The following is an 18,871-nucleotide window of genomic DNA, read 5'->3' as shown; positions in this document are numbered from 1 at the left end:
GTAACATAAGCTTCAGTTTTCAAACAAATTATATTTCCTATTTTTTCAACTCCCCATGAAGAAGTAGTGTGGGGCTGAGTTATTAGCTGTTTGTTGTTCTCTTCCCAACTTGATTAAAAGAAGGAGCAGAATCTGTAATGAGAAGGAAGCTCATCTTATGTAGCATATTTATACTTTAATAAAGGGCTTAAGTCTTGATCCATTCTCCCTGATTAATAAGAATTTTAGTTTCTTCAGCAGACTCCCAGTTTATGGAATTTGGTGGGGAGAAGTAAAGGGGCTATTAAAGTGAATTTTCCTAAGCGAAAACATGAAAATGTCACATATCTCTACTCAGTAAATTCCAATGTCTTACTATGACTAAGAAGCAAATATAAACTTTTCTGTTTAACCCTGAAAGACCTTTACAACATGGTGCAATCTACTTTTCTAACCTTATTATACATTATCCCCACCACTCACTCTCTGGTCCAGCTAGCTTGCCCTCATTTGCTCTTCCTCACAAACAGGTCTGGTTTCTGTCTCTCTGCCTTTGCACTGGCCATCCCCCAGACCTGCAATTTCCCCCTTAAGCTCTGTTATTTAAAATTCTATGGGATTTCTTTCCAGGCTCAAGGATCTGCCCCTTCTTCTACATGATCTCTTCAGCTGCTGCTACCCTCCCAAACTGAATCACTTTGTATCTATCTTGCATGTAACTAGATATGTACATATCTCCCTGGAAAAAATATAAGCTCATTGAAAGTTTTTTTGCTTTTGTCTTTGCATCCTAACACAAAGCCCAGCACCTAGTAAGCACTTAACAAGTGCTTGTTCATTGATTACACGTGTACAGCTTCCTTTCTTTCGGGTCAGACCTAGCTACAAGATCAAAATGAAATTTAAAGATGTATGATAGTGGCACTAGGACATAGAGACAGTGGACATTTTTCAATTTTTTTACCCATATCCAGGACAGATTGCTCCCAGAGTCTGCCTTCCTAAACTTTCCTAGCACTAGTTCATTCCTTTTTTTAGGTGATAAGCAATTCTGTAGGTGCTGATCATATTTTAAATAATTTATTTAGTACTTTGACAGGTTGAAGGAAGTTACATTCTAACCACTTGTAGTCTTATTCTGACAGTGGCCTCTTTTAATGAGGGAATTGAGAGGTCTGGAGCAGCAAGTGGTAGAAAATGAGTGGACTACCTTGATTTCATCTTGTGACTCAGTTATGGAGTTAGCTCAGTTCCCTTTCATTTCAGTTATAGGTCTTGTCCAATTTCTGTCCTGTGAGAAAACTTTATTCAGTCATGAGAATTGTGAGAGGACTTTGTTACACTGTTTGAACCTAGCCCTGTGTGGTTGAAAGCTGGAACACCTTTACCTACTGCTTAGAGACTTAATTAAGGACCTAGGTCATTGATGGTGAACCATTTAGGGGTGGAGTGCCAGGCCCCACTCCCACCCTGCCCCCACCCCACCCACCAGACCCAGTGCCATGCCCCTCCCCAGTGCCAGACAAGTGGGGGAGGGCTGCTGGTTGGAGGGGTGGGAGAAGTGAGAAATGTCCTCAGCAAATGTGGAGATGGGCTGGGGAGTGGCCTGAGGGCTATGTTCCCCTCCAGCTCTGCCACCTGTGAGCAGACGGCCTTAACCCTTGTGTGCTCCCCTAGGCTGCTGGGTAGAGGGGCAGGAGATATGAAAGAATGTTCTCAGTGGTGGAGAGGGGGAGGGGAGCAGCTCTGCCCGAGTCCCTCTGTCTTTCTAGTAACAAACTCTGGGAGGAGAGGCAGCTGCATACTCACAGACAGTGCTCTGCATGTCATCTTTGGCAGTTGTGCCATAGGTCTTCCATCACTGACATAGGTTATACTGATCAGAAACCCAATCATATCCCAAATTGTTTTCTCACAATTATCTCAAGCAACTCATGTGTCTTGTCTGAAAACTTGTCCCCTACTGATCAGTCAATTATTGTTTCCATGTTGCTTTGCTCACTTTCACTTGGGGGGAATGGAATGCTTTTTTAATTTCAGGGAAGTGTACTTGCTTACTCTTCCCCCTTTCAACTTGGAAAGTCCCTAATCTTTCCTCCAATTAGAAATCACATTCATTGCAAAAGCTGAGGCAGGCTACTGGTCCCAATTTGATGGACAATTGACATGCATTGCTTAATAAATTGATATGCTTGGAAGCTCCAACCTTTGTTTCCTCAGCCATTTATCATCTTTCATCTACTATATTAGTGACTTCATTTTTTTCACTAGTTAGAGAGGTAGCTTGATATAGAAGAAAGAACATAGACGGTGGAATTCAGGTTACCTGGATTCTAATCCTGGTTCTAACTCCCTTAACTATCTGTGTGACTGTGAGCAGGCTATATTAACCTCTCTAAGTTTCAGTTTCTTCATCTGTAAAATGAATGGATTTGACTAGGTCTCTACAGTCCTTTACAGTTAATTCTGTGATTGCTAAAGAAGGAATGAAGGATTGCAGTATATCAGAAATACAAAGTGCCTATAGGGCCTGAGGGCTGAGGAGGTCACTGGATTTTTTGAGCAGAATTTCTGAAAGAAAATCTAATAGAGGGAAGGAGCAGCTTCCCTGAACCCTTTTCAGAGCTTTTACTTTTGTTTTGTTCTTTTCCCATCCTTCAGTGGCATGACCTCCATCTGAAAGAGAATGTTCCTCCTTCTCTGTTGTTGTTATCCCGAACCTTCTATCTGATAGATGTGAAGCCAAAGCCTATTGAGTTTCCTCCAAATGTTGAGGTGAGTAATTTGATTTATAGGGGATCTGGTTTTTTGTCATAACCAAGACTTACCCATAAGCATACTTGTTCCTACCTGTACCCAGTGCAGTTAGCTGTGGTTATTAAATAAGTACTCTTTGGGGTTTGGCCTATTTTAAATAATCTCTAGCCAAGGGCTTGTCATTACTTTCTTTTTCATCTTTTATTTATAGTTCTATTAGGATATTTCTTAGTTTTAAGTTTCCCTTTCTTTCACTTAATTTCATTGAAGTACTAATTTACTCTTTTTAGGATAGCATGAATATTTCCATTCTTATTTCATTTCTATATACTTCATAATAGTGGTATTTACTATTATGATAGAAGAAATCTAGGGGAGATTCCAGGTCAAAGAATGATTTCTGTGGGGAGTGAGGGCCTCCATATTTTCTGTTTCTGAATGACATTGTGTTGATTACACTGAAGCCCAGCGCATTTTAGAGTCTCCAGACTCTTGTAATCACTCAAAGCAGTTTGGCCAGTCCATCCACATAAGAAAACCAAGTGGATGAAGAATATCTATTGCCCAGATTTCAACGTTACATTTGGATTGACATCCTTTAGAGCTTTTCAAACAGTACGTATATCAGGGAAAGACAATACAGATGGATAAAAAGTTGGGCTCCGAGTTGGAGGAGGAGAGTGGGCTATATTGTTTTCAAGAGATTACAGAGCTCATTTATTGATTCCAAGATTCCTATGAAAGTTAAGGTCCATCATTTTTGTATTAACATATTGCCAGTGTTGTTAAATCTTTATTAGAAAACCACTGCTTTTAAGGAACTAAAAATTAGTATCACACAGAGGGCAATGGAGAGGTACATGGCAATATTAACAGGCTGCAACATAAAACCAATGAAGAACTCCAAGGAATAGGAATAAAAGATTGCATGAGGTATGGTAGGAAGATGGACTAGTTATATAACAAGAGCAAGGAATGGAAGTTGGATAATTAGAGTCTATCTTGATGTCTAGAAACAATAAAGAGGGACCTCTAATGTTTAGTGGACCTGTGTGTGGTCAAACTTTTAATTTAAGAGTACATGAGCAAGAGTTGCTTATGATATGACTGGGCTGGCTGGTTTGGAATGTGCCTCTTTGGAGGGAATAACTCCTCTGAAAAAATATGAATCCTTTAAAAATATTTCAGTGACCCTCTTTTTTTTTTGCTTCTTTTCTTTTCTTTTCTTTTCTTTTCTTTTCTTTTCTTTTCTTTTCTTTTCTTTTCTTTTCTTTTCTTTTCTTTTCTTTTCTTTTCTTTTCTCTTCTCTTCTCTTCTCTTCTCTTCTCTTCTCTTCTCTTCTCTTTTCTTCTTTTCTTTTCTTTTCTTTTGTATCAGAATTATTAGCCTGTCATTTCCCCATATCCTCTTGCCTCCCCTCAAGAAACAAGGAAAAAAAAATCATCCCTTACTTTTTACAAATAAACATTCAAATAAAACAAATTCACATATTGGCCATGGCTGAAAATGCCTCTTTCTGCATCTTGAATCCATCATCTCTTTCAAGAATTTGTTATCGTGCTTTATCACTGGTATTTTGAATTAACTGTTGGCCATTGTTACATTGATTATAGTTCTTAAGTCTTTAAAGGTTTTTTCTATTACAATGTTGTAATCATTGTATAAATTATTCTGGTTCTGTGCATTCTGCATCAATTCATACATGTCTTTCCAAATTTCTCTGAATCCATTTATTTTGCCATTTCTTGTGGCATAATAATATATATTAATTCAGTAATTCCCAAAGTGGGCGCTACCACCCCCTGCTGGGTGCTGCAGCGATCCAGGGAGCGGTGATGGCCACAGGTGCATTTCTCTTTCCTATTAATTGCTATGACAATTAAAAAAATTAATTTCCAGGGGGCTAAGTAATATTTTTTCTGGAAAGGGGTCAGTAGGCCAAAAAAGTTTGGGAACCACTGCATTAATTCATATACCATGATTTGTTCAACCATTCCTCACAGATGAATACTTGTTTCCAGTTCTTTGCTACCACAAAAAGTTCTACTATAAGTATTTTTATGTAGGTCCTTTTCCACTTTTCTTTGATTTTGGGGGGGTACGTGTTCAATGGTAGCACAAGTGAATCAAAGAGTATACACATTTTAGTGACATTTTGGGGATAGTGTCAACTTGCTTTACAGCATGACTAGACCAATTCATAGTTTTAACAGCAGTGCATTAGTATTCCTTTCCTCTGACAGCTCCACAACAATTTTGCTTTTTTTGTCATCTTTGCTGGTCTGATGAATATGAGAGGGAATCTTAGTGTTGCTTTAATTTACTATCTTATTATTAGTGGTTTAGAGCATTTTTCATATGGTAATTGATAGCTTAAATTTTTTCTCTTGAGAACTGCCTATTCATATCTTTTGAACACTTATCTATTGGGGCAGCTGGGTGGTTCAGTGGATTGAGAGCCAGACCTAGAGACGGGAGGTCCTAGGTTCAAATCTGGCCTTAGACACTTCCCAGCTGTGTGACCCTGGGCAAGTCACTTAACCCCCATTGCCTAGCCTTTACCACTCTTCTGCCTTGGAGCCAATACACAGTATTGACTCCAAGAGGGAAGGTAAGTGTTTAAAAAAAATGGCTTTTGGTTTTGTATAGTTGAATCATTTCACTTTGTATTTGGATGTTAAATCTTTATCAGAAAAACTTGCTCTAAAGATTTCTTTTTCTACCAGTTAAACTATTTTCCTTTTCATTTGAAAAGTATTGATTTTGTTTGTGTGGAAGATTTTTTTCTTCAAAAGAAAATCTTATTTTTAATATCAATTTCAAATTTTCTCTCTCCTTCTAACCCCTCCACCACCCATTGAGAAGGCAAGAAATACAATACTCTATTTGAAGTTGTACAAAACACATTTCCATGTTAGTCATGTTCTGGAAAAATAAAAAGAAAAAATATGTTTCAGTCTGCACTCTGAGTGTGTCAGTTGTCTTTCTGTAGGTGGATAGCATCTTTCTTCATGAGTCCTTTAGATTTTTCATGTACCATTATATTGATCAGAGTAGCTAAGTCTTTCACAGATGATTATCTTTACAGTTTTGCTCCTGGTTCTGATTACAGTGTTATCCTGGTTCTGATTACTTTACCTTTAATCAGTTTATATAAAGTTTTCCTAATTTTTTCTGATACCATCCCCTTTATAATTTCTTTTAGCATAGCCATTTCTCAACACGATCATATACCATAACTTGGTCAGCCATTCTCTAATTGATGGGTGTCTCTCAGTTTTCCAATTCTTTGTCACTCCAAGAAGAGTTGTTATAAATATTTTTATATATATGGGCCCTTTTCCTTGTTTTTTTTTTTTTAATCTCTTGGGCTATAGCAGAATTACTGTAGTCAGTGGGTATACATAGTTTTATAGCTCTATGGACCTAGTTCCAAATTGTTCTCCAGAATGGTTGGACTAGTTCATAGCTCTACCAGTACATTAGCATTCCTGTTTTTCAATGTTGCCTCCAGCATTTGTAATTTTCCTTTACTGTCATCGTAGCCAATCTGCAGGGTATGAGGTGGCACCTTAGAGTTGTTAATTGGAATTTCTCTAATTATTAGTTATTTAGAACATTTTTATATGATTTTTGATAGTTTTGATTTCTTTTTCTGAAAACTGCCTGTTTACATTTTTGGGCCCTTTATCAATGGCTCTTTGGGAATCAATTAGGAAATGGCTCTTATTTTTTAAAATTTAGGTCAGTTCTCTAAATATTAGAAAAATGGGAACTTTGTCAGAGAAATATATTGTAAAACTACCCCCACCCCAATTTCCTGCTTTCCTCCTCATTTTGGTTGCACTGGATTTTTGTTGTTGTTGTTCAACTTTCCCTCCCTTCTCCCTCCTTTAAATTTTAATTTTTTAAAGAATTTCTTTGTTGGTTGGTTGCATGAAAATTTCCAGGTATCTCCTTCCTTCCTTCCCCTCCCCATACTAGAGAAGGCATCATTTGACTATCTATCTATCTATCTATCTATCTAACTATCTATCTATCTATCTATCTATCTATCTATCTATCCACACACATATGTATAAAATGAATTATGTCTTTGGGTTTCTATTATTTCTCTGGAGTTGGAAATTCACAATTTATTCTTTTTTTGGGGGGGGAACCTTTATCATCTTTCTTATAATTAATACTAAGTATTGATTCCAAGGAAGAAGAGCAGTAAAGGCTAGACAACTGGTGTTAAGTGACTTGCCCAGGGTCATAGAACTAGGAAGTGTCTGAGGCCAGGTTTGAACCAAAAATCTTCTGCTTCCTGGCCTGGCTTTCTAACCATTGAGCCATCTAACTATCCCTACAAGTTATTTTTCAAGCATTATTTCTATAGCTGTATATTAATGTTCTGTTCTCTTGGTTCTATTTCTTTCACTTCTCATGATTTTATATAAGCCTTACCATGTTTTTTCAGGTTTATTTTTTTTAAAAGTGAACCTGCTTGCATACACTTTGATCCATCAATACCATTACTAGGTCTGAATTTCAAAGAGACAAAAAAAAGGGGGGAGGAGAGGACCTATTTGTACAAAAATATTTATTGCAGCTCTTTTGTAGTAGCAAAGAATTGGAAACTGAGGGGTTGTCCATCAGTTGGGGAATGGCTGGACAAGTTGTGGTATATGATAGTTATAGAATATTGTTGTGGTATAAGAAATAAGCAGGATGATTTTGGAAAAATCCAGAAAGACATACATAAACCAATACAAAATGAAGTGAGCATTGTATACAGTGACAAAAGCAAAATTTTTCATAAACAACTGTGAATGGCCTAATTATTCTTAACAGTGTTCCAAGACAATCCCAGATACTCATGATAGAAAATGTCTTCTGCCCTCTGAGAAAGAACTGATGGAGTCTGAATGCAGATGGAACCCTTTATATTTGACTTTCTTTCTTCTTTTAAAAAAAATTGAGATTTCTTCTACAAAATGACTAATATGGAAAAATGTTATACAGTACATGACTTACATGATTTGTTTTACATGATTTATGTGATTAAATGATTTACATGATTACACATGTAAAATCTATATCAGATTGCTTATCCTCTCAGGGAGAGGGGAGGAGAGGGGAATGAGGGAAAAAGTATTTATTGGTAATATATAGAAATGCTAATGATTTGGTGCTGTAAGCTGTCCAGCAGCTCCAGGGGTCTGGAAAGGTGTATGGTTTAGGTGAGAAAGAACAAAGCAGAAACTGGGAACTGTCAGTCTAATATGTTAGCTCATGACTGCTTTCTCAGCCCTTGGGCATGAGGTTTATTTTATATATTTTTCCAAGAACAGTTTTTTTCTACAAAGCACAATTGAAATCACAGCTGTATAGAAACACCCAAGGTTAAAGAATTACCTCACGATTGGTATATAGCTTACAAAAAATTTCTCTCATGTAGATTATGTCTGGATGAGACAAGGTCCAAGGTTAAAGGAGTCTTACTTTATCTAAGTTTTATTTTAGTAAAAGCTTTCATACTTAAAAGATATGTTAAAGAATGAGCCTTTAAGATTGTGGGACGTATTTTGTCATTAGAAAGTACCTAAGTGAGAGTGGAATTTGGCTGGACCTGCCCTGCAGTGTCCTTGAGAAATAGAAATAGAAATAGAAAGGAAAAGATACAAGCAGCTTCTGCTAATTTCTGCTATTCTAGGCTGAGGTAAAGTGCTGTTAACTCATTAAAAGCTGGTTTACTATAGGGTACTTAGGAGTTTTCTATGGGATTTGAGGCTATCCTAAAAAACTAGATTACAATGCTTTCAATAATAAAAGGTGTTGATCAAAAAGGAGTCACAGAGAGGGGGGTCAGATTTTTTTGGATAAGCCATCCATCTTATGGCCCAGCTTTTCAGGCCAACCAAGTCAGTACAAGGCCTTGCCAGTTTTATTGACTTTAATGGGATCCAGATAGTTGACCCTTCTCTGAGTGGCTCCCGGCAATTTGGGTTTATTTTATATCCTGAAACTTTGCTCAAGGTGTTAAAGGTTTCAACTAGTTTTTTATTTGACTCTTCAGGGTTTTCCAAGTATAGCATCATATTGTCTACAAAAAGTAATAGTTTTGTTTCTTCATTGCCTGTGCTTTTGATATTTTTTTTATTGCTATAGCTAGCATTTCTAGTACAATATTGAATGATAATAGCTACAATGGACATCCATGCTTTACCCCTGATCGTAATGGAAAGGCTTCTAATTTATCCCCATTTTAGATGCTTGCTCTTGATTTTAGATAGATATTCCTTATTTTTAAAAAGCTCCCTTTTCCCTATGCTTTCATGTGTTTTTATTAGGAATGGGTGTTGTTTTTTGGCAAGAGCTTTTTCTGCATCTTTTCATATATGATTTTTATTATTAATATGATCAATTATGCTTATAAAGCTAGTCTTGTTTTCCTAGGACAAAACAAGCTTGTTTATAGTGTATGATCTTTGTGATATATTGCTATAATCTTCTTACACTTTTTTTAATTTAAAAATTTTGCAGCAATATTTATTAGAGAAAATTGTCTTTAGTTTTCTTTGTTTTTACTGAGTAGATATTCAGACTTTATAACCAAAATTGTATTTTATGTCTAATTATCTCTTATATTTATTAGATTATTACCTCTTATAATTCTCTCGCTATCTTGTTGAGAATTCTTCACCTATATGTAGCTAGGAAGCTATAGTTAGATACTTTTAATTTGTTTATAATGTGATTTTTTATGTTTGTCATGTATTCACTTATATCTTAATGTAATACATAGTGTGCAGGGTTGACCTAAACCCACCAGTTTTGTCTAGGAATGAATCCTTATCCCAGTAATTAGGGTCTTTGGGTTTATTGACCAAATTCTACCATTATATTTGTTCCTGTGTATTGTTTATTTAATCTTTTCCACTGACCAACTTTTCTATTTTTATTATTAAATACTTTGGATTATTGCTTTTGCAGTATAATTTGAGATCTAGTACTACAAGAACTCCTCTCTTCCTACTTTTTCCTCCCATTATTTCCCTTGAGATTCTTGAGCTTGTTTCTCCAGGTAAATTTTATTTTTTAGTTCTAAAAAGTAACCTTGTAGTTTAGTATGGCACTAAATAAGTAAATTTAGATGATATTATCATTCTTGTTATGTTGACAGTCCAACTATGAGCAATTACTATTACAGATTTCTTAAGTCTTTATGTCTCTAAAGAGTATTTTATAGTGGTAGTCATATATTTCCACTGTGCATCTTGGTAGATAGATTCTAATTATTTTATATCTTCTATAATTATTTTGAATGAATTTCTCTTTTTATCTCTTTCTTTTTTGTAATATGCAAAAAGTTGACAATTTATGTGTATTAATTATATAGCCTTTTTTTGCTGGAGTTATTGTTTCAATTAATTTTTTAGCTGAATCTGGACCTTCATATCATCTGCAAAGACTGAATATTTTCCACTGCTTATACTTATTCCCTCAGTTTGGTTTTTTTTTTCTGTCTTCTTGCTATAGCAAGCATTTCTGGTACCATATTCAGAGAATAGTGATGATAATAGACATTTTTGTTTTCTCATTGGAAAGGCTTCTAGCATTTTTAAAAAAAATATTTTTTCATGGTTACAAGATTCATTTTCTCTCCTTCCCCTCTTCCGTCCCCCCTCCTAGAGCTGACAAGCAATTCCACTGGGTTATACATGTGTTAACACTTGATACCTATTTCCATATTATTCATTTTTGTAACAGAGCAATATTTTAAAACCAAAACCCCAAATCATGTGCCCATATAAGCAAGTGATAAATCATATGTTTTTCTTCTGTATTTCTGTTCCCACAGTTCTTTCTCTGGATGTGGTTCGTGTTCTTTCTCATATGTCCCTTGGGATTGTTCTGGATCATCATATTGCTACTAGTAGCAAATTCGATTACATTTGATTGTTCCACAATGTTTCGGTTTCTGTGTACAATGTTCTCTTTGTTCTGCTCATTTCACTCTGTATCAGTTCATGGAGGTCTTTCCAGTTCATATAGAAATCAAGCAGTTCATCATTCTTTATAGCACAATAGTATTCCATCACCATCATATGCCACAATTTATTCAGCCTTTCCCCAATTGAAGGGCATACCCTCATTTTCCAAATTTTTTGCCACCACAAAAAGCGCAACTACAAATATTTTTGTACCAGTCTTTTTTGTTATCTCTTTGAAGTACAAATCTTGTAGTGCAGTGATGGGCAAACCATACCACTGCTGGGTTTGTACCCCAAACAGATAATAAGAAAAAATACTGGTACAAAAATATTTATAGCTTCACTCTTTGTAGTGACAGAAAATTGGAAAATGACAGGGTGTCCATCGATTGGGGAATGGTTGAACAAATTGTGGTATCTGTTGGTGATGGAATACTATTGTGCTGAAAGGAATAATGAATTGGAGGACTGGAACAACCTCTAGGAAGTGATACAGAATGAAAAGAGCAGAACCAGGAGAACATTATACACAGAGACTGATACACTGTGGTACAATCAAATGTAATGGACTTCTCTACTAGCAGCAATGCAATGATCCAGGACAATTCTGAGGGACTTATGATAAAGAACACAATTCACATCCAGAGAAAGAACTGTGGGAGTAGAAATGCAGAAGAAAAACATATGATGGATCATATGATTCAATGTGGATATGATTGGGGTTTTGATGTTAAAAGATCTCTCTACTGATAATATGAATAATATGGAAATAGTTTTGAACAATGATACATGTATAACCCAGTGGAATTGCTTGTCAGCTCTGGGAGGGAGGAAGGAAGAGTGGAGGGAAAGAACATGAATCATGTAACCATGGGGAAAAATTCTAAATAAATAAATAAATTTAAAGCAAAAAAAAAAAAACTTTGGTAGTTTGATAGGTATGGCACAAAATAAATAAATTAATTTAGGTAGAATTGTCATTTTTATTATATTAACTCATCCTACTCGAGCAATTAATGTTTTTCTAATTGTTTAGATCTAGTTTTATTTGTGTGATAAGAGTTTTATAGTTGTTTTCATATAATTCCTGAATTTGTCTTGGCAAATAGATTCCCAAATATTTTATATTGTCTAGAGTGATTTTAAATGGAGTTTCTCTTTCTAACTCTTGCTGGTGAGTTTTGTTGGAAATATATAGAAATGCTGATTATTTATGTGAGTTTATTTTGTACCCTACAACTTTCCTGAAGTTATTAATATTTCTACTAGCTTTTTAGTTGATTTTCTTGGATTCTCTAGGTACGCCATCATATAATCTGCAAAGAGTGATAGTTTAGTTTCCGCAATGCCTACTTCAATCCCTTCAATTTCTTTATCTTCTCTAATTGCTACTGCTAGTATTTCTAGTACAATATTAAATAGTAGTGGTGATAATTGGCATCCTTGCTTCACTCCTGAGCTTATTGGGAAGGCTTCTAACTTATCCCCATTTTAGATGATACTTGCTGATGATTTTAAATAAATACTGTTTATTATTTTGAAGAAAGTCCCTTTTATTCCTTTATTTCTTAGTGTTTTCCATATGAATGGGTGTTGTATTTTGTTAAAGGATTTTTCTGCATCTATTGAGAGAATCATGTAATTTCTATTAGTTTGGTTGTTGATATGGTCAATTATATGGATGGTTTTCCCAACATTGAACCAGCCTTGCATTCCTGGTATAAATCCCACCTGATCATAATGAATAATCCCTTGTGATTACTTGTTGGAGTCTCTTTGCTAGTATTCCATTTAAGATTTTTGCATCTGTGTTCATTAAGGAGATTGGTTTGTAGTTGTCCTTCTCTATTTTTGGTCTGTCTGGCTTTGGTATCGGTACCATATTTGTGTCATGAAAGGAATTTGGTAAAACTCCTTCTTTGCTTATTTTGTCAGTTTATGTAGTATTGGGATTAGTTGTTCTTTAAATGTTTGATAGAATTATTATTGCATTATGATCTGAAAGAGTTGCATTTGTTGTTTCTGCTTTTCTGCATTTATTTGTGATGTTTTTATGCTCAAGTACATGGTCAATCCTTGTTTATGTACCATGTGCAGCTGAAAATAAGGTATATTCCTTTTTATCCCTATTCACTTTTCTCTAAATATCTATTAACTCTAATTTTTCAAAAATTTCGTTCACTTCTCTTCTTTCTTATTTATTTTTTGGTTTGATTTATCTTGTTCTGATAGGGGAAGGTTGAGGTCCACTTCTAGTATAGTTTTACTATCTATTTCCTCCTTAAGCTCTAATAGTTTCTCCTTTAAAAATCTGGATGCTATATCATTTGATGCATATATGTTGAATACTAATATTTCTTCATTGTCTATACTGCTTTTTATTAGGTCGCAATTACCTTCTGTAAAGTGTGAATCGGACTTTCTTTGTCTAGCATCAGCAACTTTTAAAATTGATCAACCAAAACTGAAAACACCCCTACTTAACACTTTGTTAGACATCAAGTAAGAGAATTCACAAGTTAGTTACTTGAATAAGTAAGAGAATTCGCAAGTCACTTGCTAAAATGAGTGATAACTCCAGAACTCAAAGCACCCCTACTTAACACTAAATAAGAGTGCTCATAAGTCATTTGCTAAAGTGGGTGATAATTCAATCAGTCAGAAACTTGTGAATTCTATGATAAAAGTTGATATGTTCAGAAGCCTGTGGTAAAAAGTTGACACCTTCAGAGGCCTATGATAAGAGTTAATACCTTCAGAGATAAGAAGGGGATCCCACAGACACTACCCCCTTGGGCAGTGCTAGGCAATTTGGAAGCTGTGATTGGCCCATATGAAGAGGGTAAGGGACAAGAAATCACTATAAAAGCCTTGAACTTCTTCAGCTGGAGAAAATCTTCTGTAAGCAGTCCTTCAGGAGGTTGTCATTGTCATCTTCAGCTTGAGTCTTCAAGTTGTCTTTGGCTTGAATCTTCAGTTTGGAGCATTCGCTGGTGACCTGCCTCTTGGAGGTGACTGGACTTGTACCTTGGCTCTTGGACTGTTTCTTGGGTGAGTGAGTAGCTGGCCTTCCTTTCCTGGCTTCTGAAGAGATTAGTTCCAGAGAGGCCTTCCCCTGAAGGTGGAACTCTGGGTCCTTTGTTCAGTCAAGGGTTAATAAGCCCTGATAGGCTAGACATATTCTCTACCCTCTTCTTGTATTCCTCTACTTTCATTCTTTCCACATTTTTGTAAATAAAGTTACTAAAAGTAATTTTGGCCTGAGCTATAATATTTTTAAATTGGTGACCACAATATCAATTTGACCTTATTGACGCCCTTAAATTTTTTCTCTTATTTACCTTTTTATGGTTCTCTTGAATTTTGTTTTTGGACATCAACTTTTCTGTTTAATTCTTGTCTTTTCTTCAGGAATGCTTGGAAATCTTCTATTTTATTAAATGCCTATACTTTCCCCAGAAAGTATATAGTCAGTTTTGATGGGTAGGTGATTCTTGGTTGTAGACCCAGTTTCTTGCCTTCTGAAATATCGTATTCCAAGCTTTGTGGTACTTCAGTGTGGAGGCTGCCAGATCCTGTGTAATCCTGACTGGGGCACCATGATATCATAATTGTATCTTTCTGCCTCTTGCAGTATTTTTTCCTTGGCCTGAAAGCTCTTGAACTTGTCTATAACATTCCTGGAAGTTGTCATTTGGGGATTTAATGTAGCGGGATAATCTGTGGATTCTTTCAATGTCTATTTTGCCCTCTTGTTCAAGAATATCAGGTAGTTTTCTTGGATAATTTCTTGAAATATGATGGTAGTCCAATAATTCTCAAATTGTCTCTCCTGGATCTATTTTCTAGGTCAATTATTTTTTCAATGAGAAATTTCATGTTTTCTTCTATTTTTTCATTCTTTTAATTTTGTTTTATTTTTTGATGTTTTGTGAAATCATTAGCTTCTACCTGCCCAATTCTAGTCTTTAAAGACTGATTTTCATCCATTATCTTTTGATTCTCCTTTTTGATTTGGTCTATTCTACTTTTCATGGCACTCTTTCCATCATTGGATCTCTTTGCCTGTTCTTCCATCAGGTCAATACTGTTTTTTACCCTGCTTGTTACTTCATTTGAGTCTTGTGTCTCTCTTTACATTTGGCCAGTTTTGCCTTTTAAGCTGTTATTTTTTCCCCCATTACTTTAATTTCTTTTTCCCACTTTTCTTCTATCTGCCTTACTTGTTTCTTGAACTCCTTTTTGAGTTCTTCCTGAGCTTGTGACCAGTTTCCTTTTTTTTTTTTGAGAGTTTACATGTGTTTGTTTGTTTTTCACCCTCTCCTTTTGCATCTCTTTTTTGCTCTTTTTCTCTGAAGAAATTTTCTAGGGGCAAGAGCTTTTTTTGCTGTTGTTTACTCATTTTCCCACTTGAGGATTGGAAGTCCTGCATGTTGTTGGTCATTTCTGTCTTAGCTTGTCTCACAGGGCTTTGCCTTGGGGCTATCTTCCCTTCCTTGTTAGAGACCTGAGTGAGTCCAGTACTATAGAGCTCTGATCTTCACCTCCAGGGCCTAGGATTTCTAGGTGTAGGTCTGTGGTGGTTTCTGGTTGGTTGGTATAACACACTTTTCAGAGTTTTGCTCTGAGGCTATCTTCCCTGCCACTGTTGCTACCACCTCTGAGCTTTCACCACTACTGCCTCTGAGTGAGCCCAGTGCTATCAAGCTTTGAGTCTCACTGCCAGGGCCTGGAGCCTCCAGGAGTAGGTCTTTCGGTGCTTTTTCTTTAGTGTATCCTGCCTCATAGAATTTGGAGAAGTCCTGGCTCTGCATTTGGTGGGGTCGGGGTGGGGGTAGTCAGCCTGCGCTTTCCCTTGTGAAGTTTTGCCCTCTTATAATGTGGAAATCCCTTTTCTCTGCTTATCTTTCATGTTGTATTCAGTGGGAGAACCCCTTTGCTTGTCCTACTTTGACTTCTGTCCTTTTGAGATGCTTTTTAATCATCAGTTTGGAAGGAGATTCAGAGCAGCTTTAGGATTTCCTTGCTACTACACCTCCACCTTGGCTCTGCCTCTAGTATTTCTTCATTATATATAATGTTGACTCTGGGTTTTAGGTAGATACTATTTATTATAGTCAAGAAAATTCATTTGTTACTATGTTTTTTTAGTGTTTTTAGGAGAAAAGAGTGTTGCATTTTGTGAATTTTTTCTATATTTGTGAATATCATGTGATTTTTAAATTATTAAGGTCTATCGTATTTCTATGATTTCTAATATTGAGCCAAACTTACTTACATCCCTGGTATAATCCAACATAGGTGTTTTCTTGTCCGTCTTCAGCATTAGCTTCCCTTAGTTATAAAATAATAGTTTTTGCCCTTGGAGGACTATGGCAACAAGCTAATATTACCATTACCTTGGATTTATACAGCATCTCAAATGTAAGTTTCCCAGAATATGATCATGAACACCAGTTTGATTAATCTTTTCCCAGAATATGGTTTATAAGACATTTAGTATTTGCTGGCATATAGTTTTGTTTTTTTTAAACCCTTGTTCTTCGGTGTATTGTCTCATAGGTGGAAGATTGGTAAGGGTGGGCAATGGGGGTCAAGTGACTTGCCCAGGGTCACACAGCTGGGAAGTGGCTGAGGCCGGGTTTGAACCTAGGACCTCCTGTCTCTAGGCCTGACTCTCACTCCACTGAGCTACCCAGTGCCCCTTGGCATATAGTTTTTTAATGAATTGGAATGGAGAGACCCATTGTCTCCTTTTGTCTTCTAGTTCTCATGCAGCAGGAGTTTCTGCTAACTTCCATCTGCCCTTTTAATAAATCAGGCAACTTTGTCAAATAATCAGTATTAGTAGGGTGGATATAAAAATGTATTCTTCTATTTCATTTATTGGTATTCTTGAAAATAGCATGTTTTTTTCCCCCTGCTTAACTATTGAAGGGAAAGACTGTGTACTAGAATAATGTTGTTTAAAATATTCAGATGACTTGCATTGGCTATTATGTATCTTAACTGACCATAGCGACCATAAGCTGTCAAATAAGGTAGGGGAGAGAATAAATATTTATACAGTATCTACTATGTGCCAGGTACTGTACTAAGTGCTTTATACATATTTTCTTATTCTTCTCAATTTGTTAAAAAAAAACAAAAACAGAAAGCTCTCCAAGTTTCTCTTTGGCCCATATAGACCAAAAATACTGAAATTTTGATTAAGAAAGGTTTCTTTTGGAAACAGGTATAGAACTGGAATTGTTAATGTCCTTTTTATGCTTAAGAATTGTAATATTGGTATATGATTTGACTGAGTGTATAAAAACCTGCAGTTAAATTTATATTCCTCTGCCTCATTTCTCATGCTGGCAAAGGGTGTAGTTGGAGGAATTTGGTGCTTTAATAGTGCTAAAAAGCTTTGACTATTGCTGAGGTGTTCTCTAGACTTCTAGGAGGACAATAGACTTTTTATAGTGAGCATAAAATACTAACACCAAACTTACTTTTCTTTAGGTTCCAAAGGCAGAAGCTCCTGTAGAAACACCAGCTTCTTTACCTGAATCTAAAGAGGTCCTGGTGGACTCAGCACCTCAACTTCAGGGAACAAAGGTTAGACAATTTGGCAGGGTTTTTACTTTACATAAAAGCCTTTTGAATAAATTGAAATCATAACCCAACAGTCATTTTCTTTAATAAAGAAGAGTTAATCAAGTGTTTGGTTCATTCATATGAAAGCAGTACATTTCAGCTGTATTTAATTTGCCTCCAGGCTTTATCTTTTGGATACCGCTAGAATAAGAAAAATGGCTTTCATAACTTTCTGGTAGTCACAAATATGTATAGGACTGAACCCAGCATCTTCTAGACATTTGTATTCTGAATCAAATTGTTAAATTAATTTACACAACCTTTGATTCTGTTGTTTCAGGTTGAAGAATTAAAAAAATTGCCGCCTATTATACCACCACCACCTGTTTCATTACCTGAAGGACCTATTTCTTCTTCTTCCAAAGGAACTGTAAGCATTTTTAGCAGAGAGAAAGGGCTTATTTGTTTGTGTTTTTGTTTATCTTTAAGGGTACGTAAAGTCTAGGCTTAGAACAACTCTGAAACACTGCATAATCCTTCTTTACTTCTAAACAGGATGTTGTAGGTTGAAGTGTAGTCATCTTGTAACCACTACATTTTTGACCTTTTTAAGTAAACTATCCACCAGTGCAATCAAGTATAAAACTTTTAAATATATGAAGTCTAAGACTAATTACAGTACAGACACATCATTATTTTCTTCTGCCACTTAGAAATTATTTCCACATGTGGTGAATGTTACACAGGACCTTTATGCTAAGAAATATTAGGAAAACAACCTAAATGTCACATAAGTGCTCCCCCCACACCTGCCATTTTCCAGAGACCTTTAGTGTAAAAAGTCACTTGGGTATCCTCTTTTCCACCAATGATTAAACTCCCCAGTTAAAATAATAGTAGGTAATAGGAAGTAGGGACCATAGCACAGGACTAACAGTGAAGATAGGACAGAAGCTAGTGACAGGAGCAAAGAGAAGACAGTATAGCAGCCCTTTCCTTGAAGGTCAGTATATTTCTGGGCTGGACAAATAGAGAGAAAAGGTTCAGGTAATGGTAATTCAAGCACACAGATACCCCAGGTAGTAAGTCTGTTTTAGTATTCTTAGAATGTGAGCTTCCTCAGAATTTTTGCCTTCATATTCCCATTCATAGCTGTTTCCACTCCCCCTACCCCCACAGCTTAACACATAGCAATTGCCTAGATGCTTGTTGTATTAGCTTACAAAATCAGAATAGTTTGGTATGACTTGACCTAAGGAAACTAACCTGTGTCTCTTAGAGGAATTCACATTAAAACCATAGCCTAGTTCCTAATGTTGTTTTATTTTGATCTAGACTTTTCAGGCTAAATCACAAACTTCATCCCAAAAGAGCAAGGCTAGTGCAAATGGAGTCTAAGGCCACTTGAAGATGCTGCTGCTGTAATCCATTCACCCACTCCATCTCCCTACCTCAGTAGGTAAAGGATCTCCAGACTGGATTGTCTATATCATCTCTGGAATAGACATGTTACCATTGTAGCAGTACTCCTCGAGGCCTTGAAACCTACCCCAGGTGATGTTAGCAGTGAATTGAAG

General features: G+C 36.1%; 1 protein-coding gene across 1 annotated transcript in view; it reads left to right on the top strand.

Moving 5' to 3' along the window:
* LETM2 (leucine zipper and EF-hand containing transmembrane protein 2) overlaps positions 1–18,139 on the top strand; it is a 29,686-nt gene extending 11,547 nt beyond the window's left edge. The window contains 4 exon segments of the mRNA XM_044660851.1: positions 2,641–2,754; positions 17,220–17,315; positions 17,635–17,736; positions 17,738–18,139. Coding sequence (XP_044516786.1) covers positions 2,641–2,754; positions 17,220–17,315; positions 17,635–17,736; positions 17,738–17,782 — 357 coding nt within the window. The 3' untranslated portion in view covers positions 17,783–18,139.
* The last annotated feature ends 732 nt before the right edge of the window (positions 18,140–18,871 follow it).

This window comes from Gracilinanus agilis, chromosome 2, assembly GCF_016433145.1.
Source record: "Gracilinanus agilis isolate LMUSP501 chromosome 2, AgileGrace, whole genome shotgun sequence".
In the NCBI taxonomy this organism is placed as follows: Eukaryota; Metazoa; Chordata; class Mammalia; order Didelphimorphia; family Didelphidae; genus Gracilinanus; species Gracilinanus agilis.
The sequence above is the reverse complement of the archived record's forward strand: the minus strand, read 5'-3'. Positions and strand labels throughout refer to the sequence as shown.